This window comes from Phyllostomus hastatus, unplaced genomic scaffold (assembly GCF_019186645.2).
Source record: "Phyllostomus hastatus isolate PE091 unplaced genomic scaffold, TTU_PhHast_1.1 phas_scaffold_21, whole genome shotgun sequence".
In the NCBI taxonomy this organism is placed as follows: Eukaryota; Metazoa; Chordata; class Mammalia; order Chiroptera; family Phyllostomidae; genus Phyllostomus; species Phyllostomus hastatus.
The window spans coordinates 49,007,117-49,033,892 of record NW_025334017.1 but is presented as its reverse complement, the minus strand read 5'-3'; the positions used below and the strand labels follow the sequence as shown (position 1 = coordinate 49,033,892).

Here is a 26,776-nt window from a genome sequence, read left to right as displayed (position 1 = left end):
CTAGGATACCAGGTGGTACAGGCCCCACCCCCGACACAGGCCCCGCCCCCACCCCGCCCTGCCCCACCGCACCCCAAAGAGAGCCCAGGTCCACAGTAAGTCACATAAACTTTTATTGGAAACAAACAAGCTGCAGCAAAGTGACACTCAGTGCACGCTGCCCACTGGGCAAGGTGGGGAGTATAGGTGGGCTCCAAGAGCCAGCTCAAGCCCAGGGCAGATGACCACTGGGGCCTGCTTGCGGGGTCTCAGGCCCTTCGGGCTGGAGTGTGCAGGCTCAGGCCTGACCCCATACAAAATACAAAAATAAACTCTGTGGCCCAGCTGCCCCTGCCCGTGTCAGCTCGTCTGGGCAGGGCAGTGGCTGTGCCCACCAGGCCTTGTGCCGTCTGTCCAGTCCAGCCACAGTGTGGGCAGCAGAGCCTGTGGGGTAAGTGGCCGTCCAAAGGCTGGAGCCAAAGGGCTAAATGGGCAGCGCTGGAGCTGTGGCAGCGCCAGGGTCTGGCCAGCAGCTGGGGAGGCCCTGGGGCCCCTCAGGTGGGCAGGCCCAGGCGCTGGCTGAAGCTAGACGAAGCTGAGGCCTCTGCTCCTCCTCCTCACATACAGATCACTGGGACCCTAGGCAGAGGGGGAGACACAGCCAGCCTTGAGGAGCTAACACCCAGGAGACGCCCCTGGGCAGAGAAGCCCCACCCTGTCCTGCCCACCCCAGGCTCCAGGAAGCCAGGCCACCGCCACCATCACACACCTGTCCTCCATGGGGCTGGTCTCCTCAGGTCCGCCCTCACTGCCTCCACCTCTGAGTTCTTCCTCCTCCTCCTCCTCCTCCTCCCCCAGCTCCATGTCCAACTCATTGCCCACCTCCGAGGGTGTGTACGTGGATCCACTGGGGGAGTTGGGGAACTGGTCTTAGGACTGCCCACCCTGGCCTGCTGTTGACCCCAGGGAGGATGTCCAAGGAGAACCAAGTCGGAAGTAGGGTGGGCCAAACAGGGAGCTACAGTGAGGGGCAGCGGCCAACCTGATAGAGCGACAGCTGAAGAAGACAATCCGTTTAAGCCGCTTGTTGTAGAAAAAGTAGTTAAACGACCAGAGGCTGCCATCTTCCCCAAAGGGGTCTGAGTCCAAGTCTGGGTTGTAGCTGGGTGGTGTGGGGTGAGACTGGTGTGAGACCCCACGGGCCACGCGCACCCAGGACCCACCCGCAGGGGTGCCGGCCCACCTGTAGATGTCACACTCAGTCAGGCAGATCTCCTCGTCCACGGCGTCCCACAGCTGGGGCTTCAGGGCCTTGAAGTCCTCCCGCACGGCCGAGAAGAGGCTGCAGTTGACCGAGTTCACCACCTAGGACGGTCACAGCTTGGGCTGACGAGGTGCCAGGACAGCACGCATGGACTGGCTGGAGCCCAGGGGCCACTGACAACGGGGGAGGATGGGGGGGGCACAGCTGTGGGCCGTGGGTCCCTCACCCAGCTGAGGCTGGGCTCCCGGCTGAACTCATGGCTTCGGGCCGTGCTGAAGTCGTAGTCAGGGCGGAAAGACTCGTTGAGCGTGGCGATCAGGTAGAAGAGGGTCTTGCGGCTGCACTTGTCGCTGAGCGGGCCCTCGTCCTCGCCACCTTGGCTCTTGCTCAGTCTGCACAGAGAAGCGTCAGCCCAGGACTGCCCTGCACCCGACAGCCCCCAGTGGGCAGGCCCTGCCCTGGCTCACCTGCTGGGGCTGAGGCCGGAGGTCTGGGGTGGGGACAGTGCCTCTAGCACGTGCGGTTGGCCCTCCTGGCAGAACTGCTTGAACATGTGCTTGTCGTCGCCCGCCATCTTGCAGGAGTAGCTCTCGATCCTGCGGGGTGCAGGTGCAACCGTGGAGCGTGCCAGCCCCAGGTTTGACTCAGGGCCAGGGCAGAGCGACCCCCGAGACAGCAGCCCCTGGAGCCCCACCCTCACCTGCCGATTATGTGGGCGTCTCCAGTCTCCACAGTCAGCTGTGAGTTGATGGCCTCGAAGCTGGAGTTCTCCAACAGCTTCATGTCCTCTGGGAGCGGGTCCTGTGCTGCGAGGGGCTAGTGCTGCCTGGGGACAGGAGGCCAGCCCATGGGTATGTGGCCCCAGGATCTACACCTTTAGCCCTCCCCATAAATGGGGCCAAAGTAAATATGCTGGGTCCCTTCCACAGCCTGCTCCCGATTCCTCAGCACTGGCAGGAGAGGCAATGAGACCCTGTTACCTGACAGTGGCAAGTCCAGGCCCCCATTCAGCCACACCCCATGCACCTCACTCACATTCTGGAACCAGGCTTGTGGGGGCCACAAGGAATCCTGCTCAGCCAGGGGCTGCTGGTTTCGTATCTCCCTCAACACTCCCTACCCGACAAAAGAGCCTGAGAAGGGACTGGACTCCAGCAGCCACCCTCAGGCCTGACCCCTCAGCCAGGGTAAGAACCCCCACCTGGTGTCCCACCTGGTTAGGAACACCTGGGGTTCGGTTTTGCAATCACCTGGAAGAGGCACTCTTCCCTGCTCTAGGAGCGGCTTTCAGCCGAAGACAGGAAACTTGTAGGCTCCTCTGTTCTTCTCCAAAAGTGTGCCTAGTTTCTTCGAGGCCCCACGGCACCCGAATGACCTATTCTCAGGCCGCTAGGGCGCTCCGGCGCCCACCCCGCAGCGCCCGTCCCCCACCCCCGGCCTAGCGGAACCCCAACCTAGCCGCGGCAAACTACAAATCCCAGGAGGCCGTGCTCCCTAGACGCGCGCACGTTCGGGCGCGCGGCCGGCTGGGGGTTGTAGTTCTAGAGGCCCCGAGACGGCACAGGGCGGACACCTACCTGCTTGCGCTGCGCTCTCTGACCGGGCAGGGCCAGACCGGGTCGGGTCGGGTCGGGTCGGTTGGCGTCGCTGCGGGTGAAAAGGCGGTGCGGGCTCCGGACAGCGCGGGATCCTCAGGACCGGAGGGCGGCGCCGCGGCCTCCGCTCGGGCCGTACTGTATCCGGGGGAAGAAGCTCCGCGGCGACATCCCGTTACTCCCGGCCTTGCCGGCCCATCCGGGCTGCCACTGCGACATAGCCTCTCCCCCGCAGGCGCCCGACTATCGCGACCGACCTGCTTGCCGACCGCCACCAATCTACCCAGCTAGCGAGCAAGAGAGCGAGCGACCTCTGCCTCCTCTGTCCGGACAACAACAAGCACCCGCAAAGCCCGGCCCCACGCCCCCGAATGGCCGGCTCCAGCCGCCGCGATCGAGAACTCGGAGAGCCATTGGGAACGTTACCCGCCGCTCAGTCTTTTCTTCCACACCTATTGGCTGCGGCGCCTGTCCGTCACTCTCCTCAACGCCCGAGTCCGTCTTCCTTCCTGGCGCTCATTGGTTGCAGCCCCTGGCCTGCTCCGCCTCCAGTGGCCGTCCGGGCTCCCAAGAAGGGCTGGTAGACTTGTGACAGGGCAACAAGCAGAAGGGTCCTGAGAGCGGCGTCCAGGTCTCGCCAGGCCGGCAGGTAAATGCGGACAGCCCGGCTGCAGCTCCCGCCCGCCCAAGTCTCTAGGGCGAAGGGACCGCGCCCGCCTTCTAGCCTTGGCCGGCGCTCGGCCGTCAGTCCCTGACACTTTGCCCCGACGTACTAGCCTCCAGGACCAGCCTCGCTCGCTCGTTCGTGTCCGGAGACCCTTGGACCGTGTACATTCTGGACAAAGCCGAAGGGTCAGATTCGAAAACAGCCCGTCCCCGGGCTCCGACGCTCTGGCTGCGCCCGGAACCCCAGGTTCGCGGCCTCGGCTTCCGGCCGGCGCAGGCGTTTTGTGGCCCCAGCCTACGGAAGCAGACTCGGAGGGCCGAGACTCGGCAGGACCGGAGATGGCGCCGCCGGCGGGCGGAACGGTGGCGGCCTCGGACCCAGGCTCTGCAGCGGTGCTACTTGCTGTGCACGCCACTGTGAGGCCGCTAGCCGCGGGGCCGGACGCCGAGGCGCAGTTGCGGAGACTGCAGCTGAGCGCAGACCCCAAGCGGCCGGGGCGCTTCCGGCTGGAGCTGCTAGGCGCGGGTCCCGGGGCGGTGAGTGAGGGCGGTGCAGGCGCCTGGCCAGGGGGCTGGGCGGGGCGGGGCGCAGAGCTCGAGGCCAGGGCCATCCACTTGCCCCGAGTTCCGAGTAGCAGGTTACTTTCTTTGTTTCCGTTTCCTCGTGTGTAAATGGGGATTACGCTGGCACTTACCTTTGTAGGACTGCTATGAGAGTTTTATAAGATAAGGAGTCTTAAAGAGCTTAAAACGTTAGTGGTCTATAAATGTTACTTCATAAGCCTTTGTTCATGTAGCGTGTGCAGGGGGTGGCTTGAGCCTGGACTCTCCCCATTCTCAGGTCAGTTTGGAGTGGCCCTTGGAGACAGTCTCCTACACCGTCCGAGGTCCCAGCCAGCATGAGCTGCAGCCTCCACCAGGAGGGCCTGGGACCCTCAGCCTGCACTTCCTCAACCCGTTGGATGCTCAGCGGTGGGCAGCCCTGATCCGAGGTGCCACCGTGGAGGGACAGAATGGTTAGTGCCCTGGAGCAGAGATTCATTTGGTTGGCCAGGGACTGTGCTGGGAGAGAGCAGGAGTAGCCCAGGCCTCCCAGGCCTGGATGGGGAATGTAGTGGGGAAAGACGGGCCTACCTTACCCACTACTGGCGTTTTGGGAAGGCGCCCAGAAGAAAGTGGAGAAAAGGAACAGACCAAGAGCCGGAGCCTGGAGTACCAGACAAATGTGGAGGGGCAGAACAAGCAGGCCTTCACGACCTGGGTGAGAAGACATTGTATCAAGAGCAATGGGAGAGTGACAAGCTCTGATCTGAGCTCCTTAAGATCGGTGGGGACCTGCATTTGCAGGTGTGGTGCAGACAAGGCTGGATAGAAGGATGTTTCCAGAGATGCTCAGGAGATGGAACTGTCTGGAATTTTGGCTGTTTAAATCGAAGAGTTAGTGATTGAGACAGAAAGATGGGGGACCAAATACCCTCAGGCTCCTAGAGAGAGGGCCAGTTTGGGAGGGCATGGAGGTGGCCCAGTTCTTACACATCTGGGGGGAGGGGGAGCAGGTGGATGGGGGCTGGCGCTGGGGCTCTGGAGAGGTCAAGATTGGGGTAGGAAAGGTTAACCAAGGTCAGCAGGAGAGAAGCGTGGAGAGGAGAGGGTCAGGCAGGTCGACAGTACATCAGGGAAAGCCCACAAGTGCATCGCAAGTGCCACTAGAGGGGCAGGAAGAAAACCACACAAGGTGATGGAAGGGGGGCCCAGACAACACTGCATTTGCCGAGGAAGAAAGGCTTTTTTCATTGGCTCGCTCACCAGGTGTACTTGGTACCACTCTGGACTAAGCACTTCGTTAGGCCTTGGAGGTTACCATGAATAAAACTTCAAATCTCTGCCCTCTCAGAGCTTGCAGTGTTAGAAGTGAGGCAGACACATGAAATTAGTAAATAGAGTTCTGTCAAATGGGGGAAGGGATGGTAGTGCTGGGAGGGAGGCAGTGAAGGCCTTAAAGTGACACCGTGTGAAATTTGAAGATTGAGGTGTTGTGACCCATGTGGCCAGAGAGCAGTGGGTTCACAGCTCTGAGGCAAGAGCATGAGCCGAGGCTGGGCCAGGCCTGGTGCTTGGTACTCATAGGGCAGATGGCTCAATGCTGAGGGCCTGAGCCTCACATGAGAGGGAAGCGGGGGGACAGAGCGGCCCGCTCTGTAAGGACGCCCAGGGTGGACAGTGGCCCCGGGAGGGCTGGACTGGAATGGAGCAGTCTGAGGGGTTCTGTGCTGATGGTAGCCAGGAGAGGGGGCGGAGGTCCCTAAAGGCACCGAGAAGAGGCTGTGCTGTCTGCAGGGCTCCTGCTGAGCCAGAGGGGCAGGCCCCTGAGCACCTGCTTTTGGTTCTGCTGTGTGGTCAAGGGAGCAAGCGTCCCTGGCTGGTTGACGGGGCCTGTGGAGGCCAAAAGAAGTGGCCTGGCCTCTGTGGAGGAGGAACAAAGGCAGTACCGGACGGCAGAGGATCTGGAGGACTCCAGAGCACAAGTGCAGGTCCAGTTCTGCGAGCAGTCGGCCAGGACCCCAGAGGTCCCTTGACCCTTCTAAGGGCTATGGCTTGGGGGAAGGCCTGGCTTGAAGTGTGGTCAAGGCAGGTCACTGGCATGGGCTGAGGTGAGGAGGGAGGAGGCAAAGGTCCTGGAAAACCGAGGTCAGAGAGCAGAGGCCTAGGTGAGGACTCCACAGGGAGGCTGGGTCTCGGGAGACTACCAGCCCACCCCACATTTTCCCTCCTAGGCAGTGACAGCCTGCCTCCAGCCCTGAGCCCAGAGACAGGCCCTGTTTCTGCACCCGGCCCCTCTGAAGTGCACACACCCAAGGCCCCCCAACCCAAGGTGGATGTTTCCTCACACCCTGGAGACTTGATGGAGAAAGGTAAAGGCAGGTGGCCAGAGGGGGTTCGGGGCCTTGGGTGATGTGCTCAGCTGTGATGACGTGCTCTCTTTTTCCTTGCAGAAGAGCTGGCTGGGCGCCTGGCCCAGGCCATTGAGGGTGGGGATGAGAAGGGGGCAGCCCAAGCAGCAGCCATCCTGGCCCAGCATCACGTGGCCCTCAGTGTTCAGCTCCAGGAGAGCTGCTTCCCTCCTGGCCCCATCAAGTGAGACCTGGGACTGTGTCCTCACCCCACCCTCCCCACCCTCCCCAGCACCCCCTTACTCCCCTCCCCATATTCTGGCCCAGGCTACAGGTCACAGTTGAAGACGCTGCGTCCTCCGCCCACATCTCCCTGCAAGTCTACCCCCACTGCACCATCTCCACCCTCCAGGAGCAGGTGAGCACAGGGGCTCACCTGGGGAGCCCTGCTGAGGGTGGTGATCCTGGGTGACACTGTGGGGCCCTGATGCTCTGGCTCCAGGTGTTCTCGGAGTTTGGCTTTCCGCCAGCAGTGCAGCGCTGGGTCATCGGGAAGTGCCTGTGTGTGCCAGAGCGCAGCCTCGCTTCCTACGGAGTCCAGCAGGACAGGGACCCTGCTTTCCTCTACCTACTCTCAGCTCCTCGAGAAACCCCCGGTCAGTCCTTGATTGGGGTGGGATGAGGAGGGGGGGGTGTAGCCTGATTCGGCCCTGAGCCCCACCCCCTCTACTATAGGACGCAGCCCTCAGCGTCCCCAGAAGATGGATGGGGAACTAAGCCACCGCCTATTTCCTCAGTCATTGGGGCTGCCCCAAGCCCCTCAGCCAGCCAGCTCCAGCCTCCCCAGCCCCCTTCAGGTAGGCAAGGGACCAGGTAAGATGGGCCTGGGCAGCTATGGGGCAGTGGCAGGAAGGCAGTAAGCAATAACTGTACCCCCTCTCCAGTCTGGCTGGCCCTGCCCTTCCTGCACCTTCATCAACATCCTGAGCCGGCCTGGCTGTGAGATGTGTAACACTCAGAGACCTTGTGCTTGGGACCCACTTCCTGCGGCCTCCACCCAGCAGTCACTAATGGTACTAGAGGCAGGGGAGGGAAGGAGGGGGAGGGGTGGCAGAACAGCAAAATGAACCATCTTCCCCCCTGCCCCAGGTAACAAGGGGAGAGGATGGCCCTTCCCTTCCAGGCCCGAGGTCCCTGGATGCCCTCCTGAACCTCTCCGGGGACCTCCGCTGACAGCTCCCTGGGGATAGAGCCAGAGCCATTAAAGATATTTTGAGCCAACTGAGTGTCCCCACTTTGTGCGGACTGGGCTGCTGGAATGGGGTGCAGGGCACAGTCCCACCCAGGACACCAGGTGGAGCGGGGTAGTTCTGGGGCTCCCCTGCTGAGTCCAGGTGGCTGCTGAAGAGCTCACTCGGAGCCTGACCTCCGGGGGTCCTGGGGCATCGCGCTGACACGCCTTCCCACACCCCAAGGGCTTACAGAGCCCCCACCTCAGCGGCCGACCACTGCCAGGGCCCTCTGTAAGCCCCAGCCCCGGCTAGCCAGGCCTCCCCTTATTCGCCCAAAGCCCCTCAGGTGTGTACCCTCTTCCCTTCTCCCACTCAGCTCTCTGCCCCCTGAGTTGCCCGCCCCAGCCATGATGTCTTAACATTCTCTTCCTGGGAACAAGAAAAAGCCCAGAAGCTAAGAGTCTTAAGCCAGGGCCTTGGGCTCCTGCTTAGGCAACATGTCCGTAGCCCTCCTACCAAGGACAGGTCCACTGCTGTCCCACCCCCACCCCTCCCCCGTCCCCCACCTGCTGCTGCTCGCACCCAGCCCCAGCTGCCTGTGGTTGCCCAGAGGCACCATCCTATGACAAACACCCAGATACTCCGCCACACGGCTCCCCTCCATCTGTCCAGCCAAGACTGGAAGCACAACCCAGTCTTGCCTGCTTATCTCTGCTTCTGGGCAGGGTGGGTCTCCCTCTCCCAGCCCCAAACGGCTCCGGCAGGTCTTACTTTGGGCTCGGGCCCTCCTGTTGGGAAGCCCCCCAGGGCTCCCTCCCTGCTGCCCTCAGGAGATGGACGAGTGGTTCAAGACACTGACATTTGGCTGTTACTCTGGCAGATCCCTGGGCCGTGTCTAGTCAGGCCCTTTTCATCTGTGATCAAGTACTCTCCAAGTACCCCCAACAAGTGCGGCCACCTTCTCTAAAAGTCCTCTGCTTCCTGTCCCACCTCCAGAACTTGGTGAGCTCCCAGCCAGCAGTCCGTGCAGGGCAATGCTGGCCACAGCAGACGGGGTGTCCCTGGGAGCTCTTGAGAGCAAAGGTGTTAGTCTCGGTGTACCCTGCAAGCTGCACTCCCATCACACAATGGTTCACATGTGTCCACTGAGAAACTTAATTTATTTCCATGATAGAGGCTGGAGGACAAGGAGCTCGAGCCCTGTCTCCTGCCCCATCCCCTCTTGTCCCAGAAGAAGAGGGGCTTTGCCAAGAGGGCCAGCTGGGGCCTCAAGGGGCCCCAGCTAGCTTCCTGGCTTGAGGGCCCATTCAAGCAGTACAGCAAGCAGACACTAGTCAGGGTCACTTGGGTGGCCGATAAGCCAGCTTCCGGCTCTTCAGGACTGACCACTTGTGCCGCTTCATGGCGTAGATCAGGGGTAGCAGCAAGCCCATCATCATCAACATCTGGGGACGAGGCAAGGTCAGAGGAGGGAGGCGCAAAGGAGCCTTACCCCGGCTCCCAGCCTCGCCCTCGCCCTCGCCCAGCCCTTTCACCTTGAGCCCCATGCGTTTGCGATGGTCGTGCTCTGGCTCAGATGCCCAGCGTAGGAAGGTACACACGTCCTTGGCTACCTGGGACATGGTAGCTGGGGTGCCTGCGCCAAGGACAAGTGATGAGGGCTGCTGCTGGGGTCCCTACCCAACCTGCGGTGACCCTCAGAACATCCCCTCCATGGTAGATGGGTTCCTGCCCAAGGCTTCAGAAGGGATGGGACCGCCTCAGCACACAGCCCAGAGCTGGACAGGGCTGTGAAGGCCGACCATGAGCCAGCTCAGATGTGCAGACAGCAGACAGTTCCCCAGCCAGGGAGAACCCAGAGAAGCATCCCGGGCAGCGGGGGAAGCAGCGTGACCATGCCAGGGTGGGGGGCCTCACCATCGTCAAACTCCAAGACCTCGTCGTAGATAGGAGGGGCCATGGCAATGGCCTGGCCAGGGAAGTAGGGGTTGAAGTAGAGGCCTTCCCGTAGTGACACCCCGGTGGGCGGGTCGCAGTAGCCCGTGAGCAGGGAGAAGACGTAGTCCTCACCACCGTGCCTGAGACCAGATCCATGCCTCCTCAGGCCCTGGTGTGGGTTGGACCTTCCTCCCCTCCCTCCACCCCTGCAAGAAGCTGGTGTACCTAGCTCGCACGATGTAGCTGAGGTCAGGGGGCAGTGCTCCGTTGTTGGCTGCTCTGGCAGCCTCAGGGTTGGGGTACGGTTTGGGGAAGTAGTCAGACAGCTTCCCTGGTCGCATGAACATCTCCCCATCCTCATTGGGGCCGTCCTGAACTTCCACCTGCCATGGAGAGCAGCATCACAACCCTGGTTTCTGTCCTGAGAGCCCCGACCCGTGGGTCCTCTGCAGCATCTCCAGGGTGCATACCTCTTCGGCCAGGGCCTTGGCTTCCTCCTCAGTGTAGCACACGCCCACCAGGTGGCGGTAGGCCACATAGTCCATGCTGTGGCAGGAGGAGCACACCTGCTTATATACCTGGAAACCCCTCCGAATGCTAATAAGGAGGGAAAGGGTTAGTGGCGCCAGGGACCCCGCCCCACCCAGTCCACCCAGACACTCCCCCAGCCAACCAGCCGCACACCTGGTGTGGTCCAGGGAAGAGAGGAGGCCGCGGTGGGACCACGGATAGCCGGGAGGGTGCAGCTCGAGGTCGGTGGCACTCACGGCAGAATGCAGAGCCACAGCCAGGCCTGCACCCCCCGCCGCCAGCATGCCCAGCGCTGACAGCATCACTTTCCGGCCCCGGGACAGGCCAGACTTCGACGACAAGGGCATTGCCTGCAAGAGCCCCGCTCAGCGCCTGCCAGAACACCGCCCTGCCCTACCTGGGAATCTGATTCTCGGGGCCTACCATTCCCCCGCATCACCCAGCACTGGCCACCTCCCGCGGACCGCCAAAAGCACACTCTGCGCCACTGCCCACCCCACTCCTCCGCGCCGCTGACCCCCCGACCGTGAGTCGGCCATGAGGACTGGGTGTGAGGCGTGTTCTCGGGTCCGGGGCCGGGGATCACGCCGAGGTGAGCAAGGGTGCTGGGGCAGGCCAAGGTCACAACAGCTGGCCGAGGTCAGGCTGAGGTCACTTCAGGACGCCGGCCCAGTCGCGAAGGCCAGAGCGGGAGTAGGCCTGAGCGCGCCCCCTCGGGAAAGCCCTCAGCCCCGACAGGACAGCCAGCCCGCCCCGCCGCCTTCACGCTCGACACGAAGCGCCTCTGCTGCTCGCAGGAGTGGGCGCCCGGCCCTGCCCCCGGGAGGCACCAGGAAGGCCGGCAGCGGAGGCCCAGCAGGGGCCTCGGGTGGCCGAGGTCGCTCCCGCGCTGGCTGGCCCGCGCCCGGTGCCTCCCCGCCGTGACCTTCACGGGCTGCGCGGCCGCACGGCGGCCGGATACGGGCCAGCGCTCACCTGAGGCGTCCGCATCGGGAGCTGCCCGGGCCGCGCGCCGCACAGCAGACCCCGGGCGCGCGCGCCGGGCAGCCCCGCGGCCCGAGGGCCCAGCACCGCCCCGCGAAGCGAAGCCGCCGCAGCCGCCATCTTGGCCCTCTTCAGCGCGGCCGCCGCTCCCGTCGGCCCCTGCGGCGCCACGGGAGCTTAAAGCTCGCGAGAGCCCGCGACGCGGGGCGGGGCGGGGTCCATCCGGCGGGGGCGGGGCAGGTTCCCGCGGCGCTGCTTCGGTTGTCGTGGGGACCAGTGGTTGGGCTGTCCGCGTCGAGTCTCCCTGTTGCCGTGACAACGGCCAACTACCCGGGCTTTCTCCTGAGAGCGGAGCCCGCTCCTCCGGGTTGAGGGCAGACCGGCCGCCCAGCGGGGTCGGTGGGGCCTCGCGCTGCCCCGGCTTTCCTGCACGCCCCCTCGGCCGCCGGCAGGCCCCGCAGCGCTGCCGGGCCCGCGCGAACACTGCTCTCCCGCGTCCGAGCGACTCGGATTATCCGGCACAGCCGCCAGGAGCACGGCAGCCACGGCTCCTCGGGAACCCGCGGGCAGTCCGCCGTGAAGGTGGGGAGTCAGGACCTCGGGAAGCCTGCTTGCGCCTTCCCCCCGCATTAAGAGCAAGGAAAAAAACTAGCAGTAATTGTCAGAGTCAACTTTTTCAGAGCTCTGGGAATTAACCAAAGGTAAAGTTGACCTTAAAATAAAACATCCATTTTTTTTTTCCCAGAAAAAATAAAAAAGGGAGGGGGGAGTTTATTCGAGAACAGCAGCGAATTGTCACTCGGGACAAGCGTGCGATACCGAGAACTAGAGGCAAGTCCAGGGAACAAAGGGGAGAACCTTCACAGAGAGAAAGAAGACAGCTGGGAGGGGGCAGCTTCCAGCGAAAGTCCATGGAAGGCGACGGAGAGTTCAGGGTGAAGGTGTCTCACTGGCTGAGTTCAGGCAAGCTGAAGGCAGCATTATCTATTAACAGCCAAAAAGTAGACAGCCCAAATGTCCGTCACTCGATGAAGGGGTAAACAAAATGTGTGGCAGGTGCACACCGTGGACTGACTGTTCAGCCGTAGACAAGAAACCCAGGGTGAACCTGGGGGGCGTTGTGCTGCGCGAGGGACGCCAGTTACCACCGACCCGACGGCCTACGGTGTGCGCACGCCGGCCAGGGGCCCCGAGCAGGTGAAGTGATGGAGGCAGACAGGAGAGCCCTGGGGCCGGGTAGGAGGTGGTCAGGTTGGGACAACGCACTTAGAGGTGACTCTGGCATGTCCAGGAAGTGGAGGAGACGTGGACAGGGCTTCAGAAGAGGGGGCTGGGTGGGAGCCAGGACCTGAGTGTGGACAGCTGGAGGCCGTGGGAGCAGGTCACAGGTAACGCCGCCCCGAGCAGCCCCTAAGGTCCTGGCACTCCTGAAGCCTCAGGTGGCGTGGGTGACTTGGCAAAGGGTCGTGGAGGGCACAGAGGTAACCCAGGATGCCCAGGACAGTTGCTGGAGGCACCCCAAGCCCAAGGTGGGCATCTGTGTACAGCCTGGTAGTTGAGAGGCGGCCGGGTGTTGAGACGTGGCTGAAGGTCCCCAGGCCTCAGCCCTCGACTGCTGGTGCCCTCACCCCACACGGGCAGACCTCCAGGCCCCTGTGGAAGGCAGCAGGTCTACCCCTGGAGCTTCCTTCTGGACTCAGTGACTGAGCTCACTGGGTCTCTCTGGCTCTTTCCTTCCACACTCTGTGGTGTGCCTGGTTCTGTGCCAGGAGAACGGCAGCAAATGAGAAAGTGCTTGTCCCCACTGGCCTTCCCTTGTGGGGCTGGGGAGGCAAGGGAGGACTTCCTATTGGATACCGATTATCGACACAACACACACACACTTGCAAATCTGTGCAGCTGGCACCACCTAAGGGCCCGCATGTGAGCTGGTTCAGCAGTAGCCACTCTCGTATGGGCTGGAAGCAGACCAGAGTGTCAGAAAACTCCAAATAACAATGGCTTACACAAGGTGAAGTTTTCTCTCTTTTCCTTGTCCCTGTTTAAGAAGCTCAGGGGCTTAGCAACCAGGGGCTGCTGTGACGGCTCCTGACCCTCAGTGTGGGCTGTCCCTCGTCTCCCACCCGTCACTCCCACAGTCCCACGGGCAGGAGGGAGGTGGGCTGGGAAGGTTAGGCTGCATGAGGTCTCGTGCAGAGTTTGCCCTTGAAGCTGCTGCTCATTTCCTATCAGCCACAGCGTGGTCACGCGGTGACACCTGGCTGCAGACCGACTGGGAGTGCCCTTATTTGGGGGTGGCCTGTGCTCCAGTCAAAAGTGGGGCTCTTTGACTAAGAACTGGTGTTGGGGGTGCAGTTGCTACTGTGCCACACATCTTCAGAGGAAAGTTCAGGGTTTTATATTCGTCCCTTTTACATCTGACCTACATCTTTACCACCTGGCTTAAAAAAAAAAAAGCCACGTGACAGTGAAAATCAGAACAGAAGTGCCGCCTCCCCAACAGGTCAGCTTTGTCATTCCCACGGTCCCCCTTCCGCTCCTGTGTGCAGCCCCGGAAAATCCTGCACAGGTGAGCTCAGACACAAGAGAGATGACCTTTGTTTTTGTTTTTACATTATTGTTAGAAAGGGGGTGGGAGAAGGAAAGAGAAGAGACACATGGATCAGTTGCCTGTACCCACCCGACTGGGGGCTGAACCTGTGACACAGGCACGGGTCCTGACTGGGAACCGAACGGGTGACCTTTTGTTTTGCAGGATGATGCCCAACCCCCGGGGCCACACCAGTCAGGGCAAGACGGTCTTTTAGCTTTGGTCCCCACTTGTATGTTCAGTGACTTAGTGTCTTTTCATGACTTGTGTTCAAGTGACTGCCTAAGTCCAGTGAAAGGCGGTTGATTGAGGCCAAAGTCTGGCTGGAAGGGGTTTTGTGTTAGATGCCAGCCCACAGGGACCGAGACTACTACAAGAGGCCCTGACAAAGTGGGATGTCCGCCTGCCTTGGATGACAGGAGGCCCACAGACACGTGGTGCTGGGCAGACTGGGGGAGGGACCTAGAGAGGCCAGCCTGGGAGGCGCTCCTGGGGTGGAAGCCTGAGGACCCTTGTTCCACATAGAAAGTGAATAGAGGTTCTAGCACCTCGGGGACCAGCAGGCCAAAGACAGATTGCTAGTCACAGTGGGTCTCTCGCACCCTTGCCCCACCCTGATGCCCACAATGCAGGTCAGAGTGCACATGCCTCCTTAACAGGGGACCAGCAGAGACCTCTGGAGAGAGGCTCCAAGAAACCCCTCTGGGTGCTGACCCTGTGGCTGTGCCAACCGACGCCCCCCGTGGACCAGGAGCAGCTAACGAAAGACAATCCCCACCACAAGGGGCTGGGGGCTTGTCGGGCCACAGGCGGTACTGCAAGAACATGGTTGGAGTTGATCCTCCAGGAGGCGCAGCTCTGCGGTGAACACAGGCCGGTGAGGGCTGCACTCACTAGCCCTTGGGGTGCTGGCAGGAACACCTCGCCTTCCTGAGAGGAGAGCTTCCCCAGCCTGACATGATGTTGCTTTTCTTCCCTCCACAGACGACACTGCTGTCCCAGTTCCTTTTGGGGGTCTCAGAACAATAAGCACTTCTCTGTGCTGGCCCATCAGTGTCCTCCCTGGGGGCACTGCGTGCGACCCCACAGACTGCCTGCTTCTGGGGGGTGCCGGGTGGGCTCCCCCACCGTGTCCACAATGGGCACCTGGCCTGGTTCAGCTCCAAGGAAGCTGGGCTGGACGCTCCTCTCTGCTCCATCCCAAGTCCACACTGAGGTCCTGGCCTTGGCTGGGCCCCCATTCCTCACCCCAGCCTCCCCTGCAGGGCTCTAGCTCCAGCCCCACAGCCCCAGCGCTGAGTACAGTGGCACCGGGAGGTCTCTGCCTGCTTCCGCTCCTGTCAGACCCCTGAGCCCTGCCCACTGTTGCCTCTTCCCCAGCACTGCGACCCCCACAGCACCGGGCCGGGATGCGCAGAGCCCCCTGGGGCTGGCAGAGTGCCATCCAGGAAGTGGGCCAGGGCAGTGCCCTCCAGGAAGGGGCTGCGTGGGAATGCCACGCCCTGCAGGCAGAGCCTCTCCCCCTCAGGACCCGGGGCCCACACGGACCAGGGACAGCGGGCCAGGAGCCCCAGGACAGCTGAGGCAAAATACTGGTTTATTTGCAGTCTTCATGCCACAGGGCAAGCCGACGTCACTTCCAGAATAGAACGTTCCAGAAGAGCAACCAGCAGGGGTAGAGGCCCAGAGCCAGCAGTGGAAAGAGCAGGGCGCCGTAGGTGTGGTGTTCCAGCACGCCCTGTGCCAGCGCCGCCAGGAAGAGCTGCCAGCCCTCAGCCAGCGACAGCGGCGCCTCCTGCAGCTCCCGCCACAGGAACAGGCTGCCCAGGAGTGTGGCTGCTGGGCTCGTCAGCACCAGCAGAGCAGCATAGAGCGGCCTGGGTGGAGAAGCGGGGTCAGGTGGGCTCTGAGTTGGGGGCACAGGCACCAACCGGGGTGGAAGGGTACTATGTGAGGGCGAGTCTGTGGTGAGGGGCATAGGCCCTGTGGGTGGCAAGGGGGTTGACCAGCACATACCGGGGGCCGTGGGGCTTAATGAGCACGGCAGCAGGCACCATGGTGACGGCCAGCAGGAAGCCCAGTGAGAAGTTGGTGAGGGCGATGCAGGCCAGCTGTAGTGCCAGGTAGATCAGGGCCACCAGCTTCAGCGCCATCCAGCCCCTGTCTGGGGCCTCTGAGCTCACCACACTGCAAGGCAAGGGGCTCAGTCAGCTGCCTGTGTGTCCAGGGTGCCCCCTACTGGTGCCCACCCAGCCCAGCTCCTCACCGGTGGGTGTTGTGTGGGAGAGCCAGGCCAGCTACATAGATGGCCAGCAGTGTCAGCACCACAGCCTCAGCCTCGGCCACGGGAAAGTGCTGGGTGGCCACGTGCTGGCCCAGCACAGGTAGGACATAGAGGGCCAGGCCCATGGCCTGTGAGATCAGCAAGGGCGCCACAAGGGAAGCCAGTCCCACACCCTGCGGGGGCACACGGGTGGCTGGAGATGGACCCTGGGGCCAGGCAAGGCCGAGGATCCTCACCACCCCCACCAGTTAAGACTGAGTGGCAGCAGCAACCACCTCCTGGGAGTCTAGAAGCCCACCCTAGGGGCAGGGTGGGGGGACCGTCACCTGTGCTGGGGGTAGGGGAGGACTGGGTCCAAAGGCCGCCCCAGCATCCTTAGGGCCCACTCCGGCCTCGTGCAGCTGCATCCACAGTTCCAGGGCGTGGCCTAGTCAAGGACCCTGACAAGAGGTATGATGGGGTCTGCCTGGTGGGGGACCCAGGGCTCACCCCCACTCCCTCACCCCGAGGATGGGGTCTCTCCTCAGCCTAGAGTGGAGGAGACCTGAGGCCAGCCACAGGTGCATGGGGGGGTGCAGAGGATATCTTGAGGCCGAGGACCAGGAGCAAGAAGCCAGCAGCAGGCATGTAGAGGCCGATGGAGACAAAGCGGGAGAGGGCAGGGAGCAGGTAGAAGAAGAAGGACTGGTGCAGACGCTCCAGAAGGTGGTTGAGCTTGCGGAACATGCCCTCCAGAGCCCTGCCGGAGAGGGACAGGGTCAAGGCTGGCCAGGGCCCTAGGCACCCCATCCTATCCTGAGCAGGGAAAGAGGGGACCAGAACCACTTACTTGCCCACGGCCACCAGGTCATACTTGTACTGGCGGAAGCTGTTGATGCCACGTAGGGTCAGAGCCTCCACGCGGTAGCGCAGGAAGAGGCCGTGGGGACCGTGGGGGCGGCCAGAGGCCTGCTGCAGAACCATGAGCAGCAGCGTCTGCAGGCCCTGCAGCGGCCCGTCTGCCGATGTCCATTCCTGGGGCTGCAACTTTGAGGGTTTGGAGGCAGGGTCAGATACCACCGCCCCCAGGCCCCATACCCCCCAGGCAGGCAGCCCTACCTTGCCCTGCAGTGTGCACAGCAGCCCTCCTCTCTGGCAGAATGTCTGGAAGAGGTTGAGCAGATCAAGGTTGGGCAGCTGCCCATTGAGTCCCTCCACAGCCACATCAAGGCTAGTGACCACATCGCTGCTCAGCTCCAGGGCCACAGCTGCCTGGATGGCCCCAGCCCGGCCCTGCAGAGAGGACGACTGCATGCCTGTAAGAGCAGATGCTTGAGCTGCCAATGGGCACTGGTGAGGACAGTGGCCTGAGAGAGGGGCCAGGGAAGGGCAAGATCACCCACCGGTGACATTGATGTCGTGGTAGGCTTCGAGCCAAGCCTCGGTGCCCAGCAGGTCGTGTTCTGTCACCAGGAAGATGATGTCTTTGGCCCAGTAAATCTGCCCTGGAGGCCAGAAGCAGGATCAGCAGGGCCTGAGGCAGTGGCGAAACCCTTCCTTGCTAGGAATAGCCTCTGCGACTCACCCCGAAAGTGGGCAGCCAGTGCCAGCAGCAGCCCCACAGCCTGGCTGTTGGTAGACGCAGAGCCACAGGGTACGGTGAGCACCAGAGACTCGGTGCTGGCAGCGCGTGGGGCCCGCAAGATGCCGTACACGTTGGTGCCTGAAACCATCTGCGAGCAGCATTGGTGGGGAAATCTCAGCACCCCCCCCCCTTGTTTGGCTGCAGCTTCTCCCCCTTCCGCCACAGAGTGCCCACTAGGATTTTCCCCTGGCCCCAAGCCACCCCCTCATGGAGCTTTTGGGTCCCAGGCACCCCTCGCCCCCACTATACATAGCGCTCGTGGATCTCATCTGGAAAGGGCAGTTTCCGGGAGAAACTCTGTGTGTAGACTTCCAGCCCCACTGACCGCATAGTCCGCTCCAGCCACACCACTGGCAGAGCCCTGGAGACACGAGACAGCCTCTGAGTAGAGCTCCCTGGCCTTGACCACCCGTGTCCCCGATACCCGCGGCTCCACCGCTCACCCCGACTTCCTGCGGTGGGCAGCGAAGTCCCGGGCAAAATTCCGGGCCCGGTCTCCACCCGCAAACTGCTCCTCCACCATGGTGGAACCCATGGCGTTCTCCGACATGTACGTGCGCTGGGTCAGCGGCGGGAAGGCCAGCGCCAGGAACCAGGCGATGCCCGCCACATAGCTCAGCACGCTGCGGGGAGAGGGGGCGGAGGAGACCGCGGGGCGTCAGCCGGTCCTGGGCCCGCGGCATGTCGTCCACACCGGGGGTCGAGCGGGCGCGTCTGAGGGAGCTAGACGCGCAGTCCCGGCACCGGCGACTCCGGACGGGAGAGCTGACCCCGGCCTGACGCCCCGAGCAATGCCGGCGAGCCCCAGACCCTCGGGCCCCGCCCTCACCAGAGCGGCGCGTTGAGGCGCAGAATGAGGCGGACGAATGCGCGCCGGCGCACGGGGTCCGACAGGAGGCCCATGGAGGGACGGCTCCGGGGCCGCGCTCCCGCAGCCAGCTACGGCCGGCCCGGCGCACCCCTCCGCACCTGCCGGGCTCCGCGCCCGCCCGCGCGCAGTTCCGGTCCCGGCGGCCCTCGCGCTGCCGCGCAAGCGCAGTAGCAGCCTGCCCGGCAGGCCTCCGCGCAGGATCGAGGCGGATGGGTGTGACGCGAACTCTAGGGGATGGGCTCTCGGGGCCGCAGTTCGCGGTGCTGAAGGGCAGTGCAGACCACAGCCCGCCGTGGTAGCCAGTCAGCGCGAGGAGAGAGCTCCGGTTCAAGGCTCTTAGGCGAATCAGAAGAGGGTGAATTGGGCAGGTGGGCGGCAGCTGGAGGCAGCAACCGGAGCACGGATGCCCGGAGGAAGTCCTGAAGGTGCTGCTACTGGACGTGACGGATCTGAGTGCCGGTGGAGTGGTCAGAAGGGGGCTCCTGCGGACTGGGAGGCCAAGACCCGGGCAGACTCATTTCTATGGATGTCGGTCGCCAAAAATGGCAGTGGGCGCTTCAGTGGAATCACAGCAAGAACCCACCCTCGGGGTCAGAGGACTGCTGGGAAGAAGATGTAAATGGTACTACCAGCCAAAACGGGTTTCAGAGAAGCTGCGGAGCACTCCTGTCCAGGCCGGGAGGTGCCCAGGATTTTAGGGGAGAAGCAGACTCTGGATGTAGATTGCAGGGGCTGGTGGTCAGGGCTCAGGCAGGTCTGAGAGCAGATGGAGGGGGTGTCTGTGCCCCACAGAGGGTGGGTCAGGGCTGAGGCGAGAAAACTCCAGGTGTGTCTGTACCTTTGGGGCCCAAGGTAAGTAGGACCCAGAGTTTTTAGGGGAAAAGGGGCCATTTGGTCGAAGTCATAATCCCTAGGATGTGGGACATGCCCACTGCCCAATCTCCACGGTGGGTACCCACAGCCAGCTGAGTGCCACCTCAGCCCTTGTGCTCAGGGCCATGCACAGGCTGGGGCGAGGATAACAGACTCCACAATCTGATGGCCTGGCCCCGTCTGCCAGGCCACACCTCACTGCTCCACTGCCTTGAACCTTTCTGGGTCCAAGCCGTTCTCTGCACCCAGGGACAAACTCTCCACACCTTCTCCTCCAGGGTTAGAATCCCGAGGCTGGCAGTTCACGTGTGGTGGAAGGTCCCTAGTTACCCCCAAAAGCCAGCACCAGGCTAAGCTCTGAACTACTGTGGGGAGATCAAAGTGCAGTGGACTGTGTGTGCATTTTATTCTGGGCACGGGTCGCAGGGTGCTCAGTCCCCCAGCAAGATAGAGGCCTCGCGTACATGCTGCCGGACCACACGGTCCAGCAAGGTGTGCACATCTCGGGCGGCCCGGGCAGCGGCCTCCAGCACCCGCTCCAGGTGGTCCTCATGAAGCCTGGCATCCATCTCAAGCAGTGCAATCTGGCCTGAGGCTGGCAGCAGGGCCATGGCCAGCTGGGGGCCACCCGCTGCTTCCTCTACGTGGCTGAGGTCCGCCAGGGCTGTGCCATCCACGAAGCCAGCTGAGCAGGCACACACAAAGTCCCGCATTGGTATCCCAGCATCCAGCACTGCCAGCGTGGCTGCATTCACACAAGCCGCATAGGTCCCACCATCTGCCTGCAGCACCTGCCGGGACCCCGCCCCAGTGGCATCAGTCCATTAGGCTGCCTACCCTCACCCCCACTCACACCCTCCATCTTCCTCCTCTCCCCAGGGCGAGGGCTGCTGCCTGCTCACCTGCACATAGATGTCAATCTGGGACCGTGGGTGCAGCTGTGTAAGGATGGCTGCCTCAAAGGTCTGGCGCAGCTGCAGACCCATCTCGCAGGACTTCCGGTCCCCGTGTGGCCGCCGCTTGCGCTCGCCTGTGCTGAAGGTCGCAGAACTGTACTGACAGTTTACCAGGGCCCTGTCTGGTAGGGCTCGTGCCCGGGAGCCCCGGATCTGGGGGAGAAAGGACACGTGAGCCCGGCCCACTTCTCTCAGCTCCCACTGGCCTTTCCTCTGGCTCTGGTCCCGAACCTCTGCCCCTCTCCTTCCTCTCCTTCTAACATCTCAACAAGTGCAACTACCTCCAAAACAGAGCCTGATAGAGGGCTACCTGATCAGTCTGTAAGCCACCATTACCTCTGGGTCTTACCTCTCTTAACAGGCCTCCCTGTTCCCACCCTTGCCGCCTCCCCTGCCAGCCCGTTTTCCATTTGTAGCCAGAGCCAGTCTGTTTCCTCTCCACAGCCACATACTCCCAAAGGCTTCCCACCAGATAGAACCCTAAATCTTTCCCCTGGTCACAAAGCCCCAAGTTTGTGCCTCCCCAGAAACCTCTCAAGCTCATTTAGAATCATTCTCCATCTCCCCCGCCAGCGGCCTTTCTGCTCTGCAGAGGTTCCGTGCTTGTTTCTATTACCTCTGGTCTGTCCTCTCTTAGCTCTCTCCCCCAGGAAAGCTGGGCTCCCAGACTCATGCACGGAGCAAACATTTTTTCAGTGCCTGTGTTGGCAGGCTTTGTTACAGCCCTGGAAGCTGGCAATAAAACTAAGGGATTTTATTTCAAGTCTCTGTGCTCACGGAGCTCATGTTAGTGGGCAGACCAAGATGAGAAAAGAAGTTAAATTGGTGTCTGAGGTGACAGGTGCAGAAAGGCAGGGAAGCGTGTAGTTGCAGGGTACAGGGCATGGCACGTGGATAAGGTGGTTGGGAAGGTGCCATCCAGACTGTGAAGTCGGAGTAGAGAGGTGAAGAAACGAGGGGGGGCGCGCCTGGGACTTTGAGGTAGTGGAGGGAAGAGTGGAGGGTGCAAGCGTCAGAGACAGATGAAAAAGGCAGGGACCACCGTGCATCGCAGTGCAAGGGTCTGGGCTTGCACTCCGGAGGCGTGCGCGGGCGGCCGCCCCCAGAGCCTCTGCTCAGCCTGGCGGCCGCCGCCCACCCCGCAGATCGCTCGGCTAGCGCCGAGTCCACTCGCCTCGTGCGGCCCGTAGACCACGGCCAGCGCCTTGGTGTTGCCCTGCTCGATGTAGGCGGAGCCGTCGGCCTGCGCGAACACGCCCATCCGCGCCTGGATCTTGCGCAGCTCGCCGGCGCGCCGCCCGTCCACTCGGTAGCCCTGGTCCGACAGGAGCTCCAACCCCGCCATGCCGCCGGGCAGCCCGAGCAGCTTCCGCCTTCCGCAGATCCACAGTAGACGCCCCCACTTCCGACCTGTCCGGGGTCCACAGTTTTCCGCCGTCCGCCTCCCTACTTCCGACCTAGAACGACGGCTCCAGGCCGCCCGGGTGCCCAACTTCCGGGCTCAGGGAACTACAGTTCCCGGCGGCGCCACTTCCTTCACTTCCGGCTCCGGGGGCCTGCGGCGGGGCTGGTCCCACGGGGCCGCGCGATCCCCGCTGCCGCCGGGGAGGAGAGGCGCTGCGGGCAGAATCCCCGGGTCCCACGCCGCCCTGGTCGGCCGCGCCCGGCTCGCCTTTGTTCCTCCGGATTCGGGAGTCCCCTTGGAGTTTCGCGGGCGTAAATGCACCCATTCGCCCAAGCTGAGACACACTTTCTCCTCTTTTCTTACCATTTAGTGTTCACATTTGTCCACTTGAAAATGGACACATGCATTTGTACTATGCATCCACACGGTCATATTCTTTTTAGAGCAATTTTAATTTTTCACGATGGTTTGGTTCTTCTGTCCGCATGCCCCTCCCCCTATTTCACTTATCCTTATAAATGGTGAATTCCATGTGTTTCTCTGTGCTCACATAATTACATACAAATTATACGCAAATACGTGTCCAGACAGACAGTAGCTTTTGGAACTCAGGTTATTTTTTTAATGGGATCATTTCATACACTTAGTTTTTCACTAAAAAAATAACTATGAAATCCGTCTACATAATTCTGTGGAACTCAGTATTTTGTTGGCTGCTTGAACCCCACCGTGTAGGCGTTCCAGGATGCATCCTGCCACTGAGCAGTGAGTGGTGTATGTGCAAATCCGAAAGGTGGGTCCTTTCCAAAGCAGTTACAATTGCTGACATCTCCTGTGCCCCTGTCACTAACCTGTTCCACTGCATATTTTTTTTAAATTTTCTGTTGAAAACTTGACATTTTAGATGATCTGTTACAGGGGCTCTGGATTATAATTAGCCAGTCATTCCTTTGCTGTGTTGGTGCTGCTGTTCTGTCAGTCTACCAGCCTACTGATTTGTCCCTGCCAGCGCTGTGAAGTCAGTTCCTCCACAGTGTGCAACTTCTGATGTCACCTCTCACCCCCACCCCCAGTTCTTAGGTTTAAGCCTGGTGTTCTGGAAGTCATATGCTGGTCAGCATAGCTTATGGTTCAGCCCCCTGTTGGGTAACGATTGTGCTTTAACTCCCTGAGCCAGTGAGGCACCGCCCTCTGCTGAAGGACCAGTGTGTGGTTAGGGAAAGATTTCAAGTGTGTCCCATGTCCAGCCAGTGTAACAGGCTGCAGAACACCCCCCAAAGTTATCCAGGTTCTAGTCCCCAAAGGCTGTGAATGTGCCTTATAAGGCAAAGGAATTTTGCAGATGTGATTATGTCGAGGACCTTGAGACGGGTTGACTGTCTGGGATTATCCCGGTGGGCCCCAAGTGTGATCACGAGTACCTTTTTAAGGTAGAGGCAGAGAAATACTTGGTTGCAGGACAAGGCAGGGTGCCCTTGGAAGCAGAGATCGGAAGGATGTCACCACAAACCAAGGCACACTGGATGCTAGACAAGGCAAGGAGTGAATTCTCTGGAGCCTCCAGAAGGAACCCCTCCTGCTGACACCTCGATTTTAGCCCATAAGACTCAGCTTGGACGTCTGGCCTCCAGAACCAAAAGAGAATAAAAGTCTGTTGTTTTAAGCCTTCGAGTTTGTGGTAGTTTGTTAACTGGTAATTTCATAACGTCTCACCACTAAGATGTCCACTGTCTTCTACAATATCACACCCAGCCTTGCTGGGGCGCTGCTAGGCCTTCCATCCTGCCTCCCAACCTGGGCAGGGGCTGGGGGAGCTGGGGGCAGGGTGGAAGCCTGACCTGCAGGTGGGCGTTGAGGGGGATGGTAGGCCTTCCCTCCACCCTGCAACTGGAAGTCCCATGATCTAGACTTAACCCTCTTGGAGTAAAGGTTTCAGGACATGGATTTGGGATGGGAGGAAGCAGGTTCTGATTCAAATGCCAGATGCCTCTTCTTACCGAGACTTAGTAGACCTCCTTGAATAAATGCTGCATGTCCTTCGGTCAGTATCCAGAGGGAGAGAGGGTCACCCAGGCCTCATGGGAGATCTGCTCCTGCCAGGCCTCTCACAGTCAAGGCACTGTCACTTCCATCACATTCCTCTGGTCCAAAATGAGTCCCACGGCCAGTTCAGACGGCATGGCATGAGAAACGGGTCCCCCTTTGAGGGGTGAGCAGCACGTTCCTCTTCGGGCGGCCATCTACATCTCAGGTGGGTGAGGCCTCTGCCACCTCCTCCGGCAACTGGAAGGGACTGCCTCTGTCGGGACGGAGGGCTCGTGGGAGTTTGGGAGGGCAAGGTCACCCAGCAGTCACTGGAGGCCCCACCCCAGGTCTCAGAGTGCATCAGCTCTGCCCCTTTTAGCATCAGGTCCTGAGCTTCCTTCACCTGGGAGGCTGTGTTAGCTTCCTGCTGCTGTGGAGCAAGCAGCCACAGTGAAAACTACACCTGTTTGTTGCCCTGGCTGATGTGGCTCAGTGGGCTGAGTGCCAGCCTGAGAGCTGAGAAGTCATTGGTTGGATTCCTGGTCAGGGCATGTGCCTGGGTTGTGAGCCAGGTCCCTAGTTGGGGGCATGTGAGAGACAACCGATCAATCTATCTCACATTGATGTCTCTCTCCCTTTCTGTCTCCCTTCCTTCCCTTCTCTCTAAAATAAATAAATACAAATGTTTTTAAATATTTTATTTATTTATTTTTAGAGAGGGAAGGGAGGGAGAAAGAGAGAGAGAGAGAAACACCAATGTGCGGTTGCTGGGGGCCGTGGCCTGCAACCCAGGCATGTGCCCTGACTGGGAATCAAACCTTCGACACTTTGGTTCGCAGCCGGAGCTCCATCCACTGAGTTATGTCAGCCAGGTTATAAATACAAACTTTTAAAAAAAGTTTGTTGTTCAGCCCTGGCTGGTGTGGCTCAGTGGACTGAGCTCCAGCCTGCAAACCAAAGGCTCTCTGGTTCCATTCCCAGTCAGGGCACAGGCCTGGGCTGCAGGCCAGCTCCCCCAGTGCAGGGTGTGCAAGAGGCCACCACACATTCAGGTTTCTCTCCCTCGCTTTCTCCCTCCCTTCCCCTCTGTCTAAAAATAAATAAAATCTTTAAAGAAAAAAAAAACTGTTGTTCGAGTACAGTCGTCTCCATTTTCCCACCACCAATTTCCTGCCACCATTTCCCCCTGACTCACCCATCCCACCTCCCACCCTAAACAAATAAAATCTTAAAACAAAACAAAAGAAAGACTCTACCCCACAACCCCTAGAAATAGGATTCTTTCCTAATTAGAAGCACCATTAAAATGGTCCTTATTTCCATCGAGATTCAGTGCAGCTGTCTCCTAGCCCCCAGAACGCGGCTCTCAGAGGCGTCCCCTCCACAGTCAGCACCCGTGAGAAGTCCCCACTGAGGTCACCGTGCCGCAACGAGGCACGTGGGAAGGGGACACGCCCGCCCCGGCGGAAGCTGCTTGCTGATGAGTGGACACTGCACCGAGCAGGCCGACGAAGGGGGCTGCTGGTGTGAAATAAACAGTAATCATAAAGGAAGGGAGGGGCTCTCAGTGGGCAACTGTGCGGAACTGTCCCGTTGCAGGACAGTCTGCGTGAAAGAAGAGAGTTCTTTTTTTTTAGGCATAATTTAAAAAAAGACCTTATTTATTTACTCTTAGAGAGGGGAAAGGAGGGAGAAAGAGAGGGAGAGAAACATCAGTGTGTTGTTGTCTCTCAAGTGCCCCCCACTGGGGACCTGGCCCGCAACCCAGGCACGTGCCCTAACCGAAAATCAAGCCAGTGACCCTTTGGTTCTCAGGCTGGGGTTCAATCCAAGGAGCTACATCAGCCAAGGCATTTCTTTATATTTTGTAAAGTGTAAACCCAAATGTTGGCCTTGGGGGTGGCTCCTCTGCCCCCAGGAATCTGCCATCCTCAGACCCCTCATGGGCCTGCCCGCGGCCTGCCCTGAGGAGGAGGCCCTGAGTGCGGGACCTCGTCCAGGGCGCCTGCCCTCCATGTGAAAGTGTCTCTCTCTGCACCCTGGACACACCCAGCACCACCCGGTCCCTCTCTCGGCCTCCTGCTCCAGGCTAACATGACCGGCAGCCCACCCCTGCCCCCGAGCCCGGCTCCCGAGCCACTGCTGTCCAGCTCCTGCTGCTGCTGCGCCGGTGCCCCTCCCTCACGGCAGCTCAAATGCCCACCGTCTCGACCAGCAATTTTCACCCGGTGTGCTGCAAGAATTTTTCAGACATGCCATATCTGAGTATTTGGTCAGGGGCGCCGACCTGCTTCCCCTCAGATGGTCAAATACAATGGACAACAATCAACACAACAATACCCATCCATTGTGAATGAATAAAAATTATACCTGTTTTCTGTCAGACAGGTAAAAAATATACTTTTGGGTGTGTTGCAGAATTTTAGTAATTAGTGTATGTGCGCCATGAGATGAAAACGGTTGAAAATTGCTGCTCCAGACCCTTCAGATGCTGTGCTGGCCCTAGCCGCCCGGACACTGCGCCCAGCCACCCAGCCCACCCCCTGGCACGGGCGGGTGGGACGCTGAGCGCCCGGGTGGGCAGGTGGGGATGCCTGGATCTAGACCGCCCTCCCTGCAACACACCTGTGCTGGGCTGCGATGAAGAAGCTTCTGTCTTCCAGGAGGGGCCTTCCTACAGAGACCCCAAAGCCTGGGGCAGGGCTGGATTAGCTAATCATTTGGTCCTGGGGTGGGGGGTCCAGAGGTCAGAGGTCCTGCATACTCTGCTCCGAGGGGTTGGAACTGCCGAGCCCTGGAATGGAATGCAGCCGAGGTGTGGGGGCAGGGGCAGCGCTGACCTCACAATGGCAGGGTCTGCTGTTCCTGGCCGGCCGGCCGCTGCTGGCATCTGCTGCCCCCGACAATGCCGGGCATGGCCCTGCTCAGCAGCTACGAGGGCCTGCGGCACGAGATCCAGCGGCTGGCGCAGGAGAACGAGGAGCTGCGGCGGCTCGTGCAGCTGATCCAGGAGAACCAGGAGCTGAAGCTGGTGCTCAGGCGCCGGGGCAGCACCCTGGGCTTCTGCA

General features: G+C 60.9%; 5 protein-coding genes across 7 annotated transcripts; 1 reads left to right on the top strand and 4 right to left on the bottom strand.

Annotated features, from left to right (window-relative positions):
• Positions 1-91: 91 nt before the first annotated feature.
• On the bottom strand, positions 92-3,187 carry MAF1 (MAF1 homolog, negative regulator of RNA polymerase III). 2 transcript variants are annotated; one of them, XM_045860940.1, is made up of 8 exons: positions 2,821-3,184; positions 1,944-2,069; positions 1,711-1,839; positions 1,470-1,635; positions 1,223-1,344; positions 1,022-1,141; positions 749-886; positions 92-618 (listed from the first exon to the last, which is right to left on the bottom strand). In XM_045860940.1, the coding sequence occupies exons 2-8, from the start codon at positions 2,024-2,026 to the stop codon at positions 597-599; spliced, it is 780 nt and encodes a 259-aa protein (XP_045716896.1). In that variant the 5' UTR covers positions 2,027-2,069; positions 2,821-3,184; the 3' UTR covers positions 92-596. The 2 variants fall into 2 exon arrangements, with proteins under 2 accessions (XP_045716896.1, XP_045716897.1); XM_045860941.1 differs by lacking the exon at positions 749-886 and having other exon boundaries at positions 2,821-3,187.
• A 205-nt stretch (positions 3,188-3,392) lies between these two features.
• SHARPIN (SHANK associated RH domain interactor) lies at positions 3,393-7,676 on the top strand. 2 transcript variants are annotated; one of them, XM_045860926.1, is made up of 10 exons: positions 3,393-3,487; positions 3,615-4,041; positions 4,346-4,520; positions 6,279-6,416; positions 6,498-6,639; positions 6,723-6,813; positions 6,898-7,051; positions 7,131-7,252; positions 7,340-7,468; positions 7,545-7,676. In XM_045860926.1, the coding sequence occupies exons 2-10, from the start codon at positions 3,844-3,846 to the stop codon at positions 7,626-7,628; spliced, it is 1,233 nt and encodes a 410-aa protein (XP_045716882.1). In that variant the 5' UTR covers positions 3,393-3,487; positions 3,615-3,843; the 3' UTR covers positions 7,629-7,676. The 2 variants fall into 2 exon arrangements, with proteins under 2 accessions (XP_045716882.1, XP_045716881.1); XM_045860925.1 differs by having other exon boundaries at positions 3,407-4,041.
• Positions 7,677-8,768: 1,092 nt separating this feature from the next.
• Positions 8,769-11,232, bottom strand: LOC123832975 (cytochrome c1, heme protein, mitochondrial). Its single transcript, XM_045860935.1, has 7 exons — positions 11,072-11,232; positions 10,250-10,446; positions 10,036-10,162; positions 9,791-9,948; positions 9,545-9,705; positions 9,163-9,263; positions 8,769-9,072 (listed from the first exon to the last, which is right to left on the bottom strand). Exons 1-7 carry the CDS (start codon positions 11,198-11,200, stop codon positions 8,968-8,970), a joined length of 978 nt encoding a protein of 325 aa, XP_045716891.1. The 5' UTR covers positions 11,201-11,232; the 3' UTR covers positions 8,769-8,967.
• A 4,018-nt stretch (positions 11,233-15,250) lies between these two features.
• GPAA1 (glycosylphosphatidylinositol anchor attachment 1) lies at positions 15,251-18,600 on the bottom strand. Its single transcript, XM_045860874.1, has 12 exons — positions 18,408-18,600; positions 18,022-18,201; positions 17,828-17,939; positions 17,519-17,666; positions 17,337-17,438; positions 17,053-17,249; positions 16,784-16,980; positions 16,540-16,693; positions 16,281-16,376; positions 15,937-16,127; positions 15,687-15,857; positions 15,251-15,547 (listed from the first exon to the last, which is right to left on the bottom strand). The coding sequence occupies exons 1-12, from the start codon at positions 18,479-18,481 to the stop codon at positions 15,304-15,306; spliced, it is 1,866 nt and encodes a 621-aa protein (XP_045716830.1). The 5' UTR covers positions 18,482-18,600; the 3' UTR covers positions 15,251-15,303.
• A 1,104-nt stretch (positions 18,601-19,704) lies between these two features.
• Positions 19,705-21,762, bottom strand: EXOSC4 (exosome component 4). The gene is made up of 3 exons (XM_045860944.1): positions 21,453-21,762; positions 20,225-20,431; positions 19,705-20,113 (listed from the first exon to the last, which is right to left on the bottom strand). The coding sequence occupies exons 1-3, from the start codon at positions 21,621-21,623 to the stop codon at positions 19,754-19,756; spliced, it is 738 nt and encodes a 245-aa protein (XP_045716900.1). The 5' UTR covers positions 21,624-21,762; the 3' UTR covers positions 19,705-19,753.
• Positions 21,763-26,776: the final 5,014 nt, after the last annotated feature.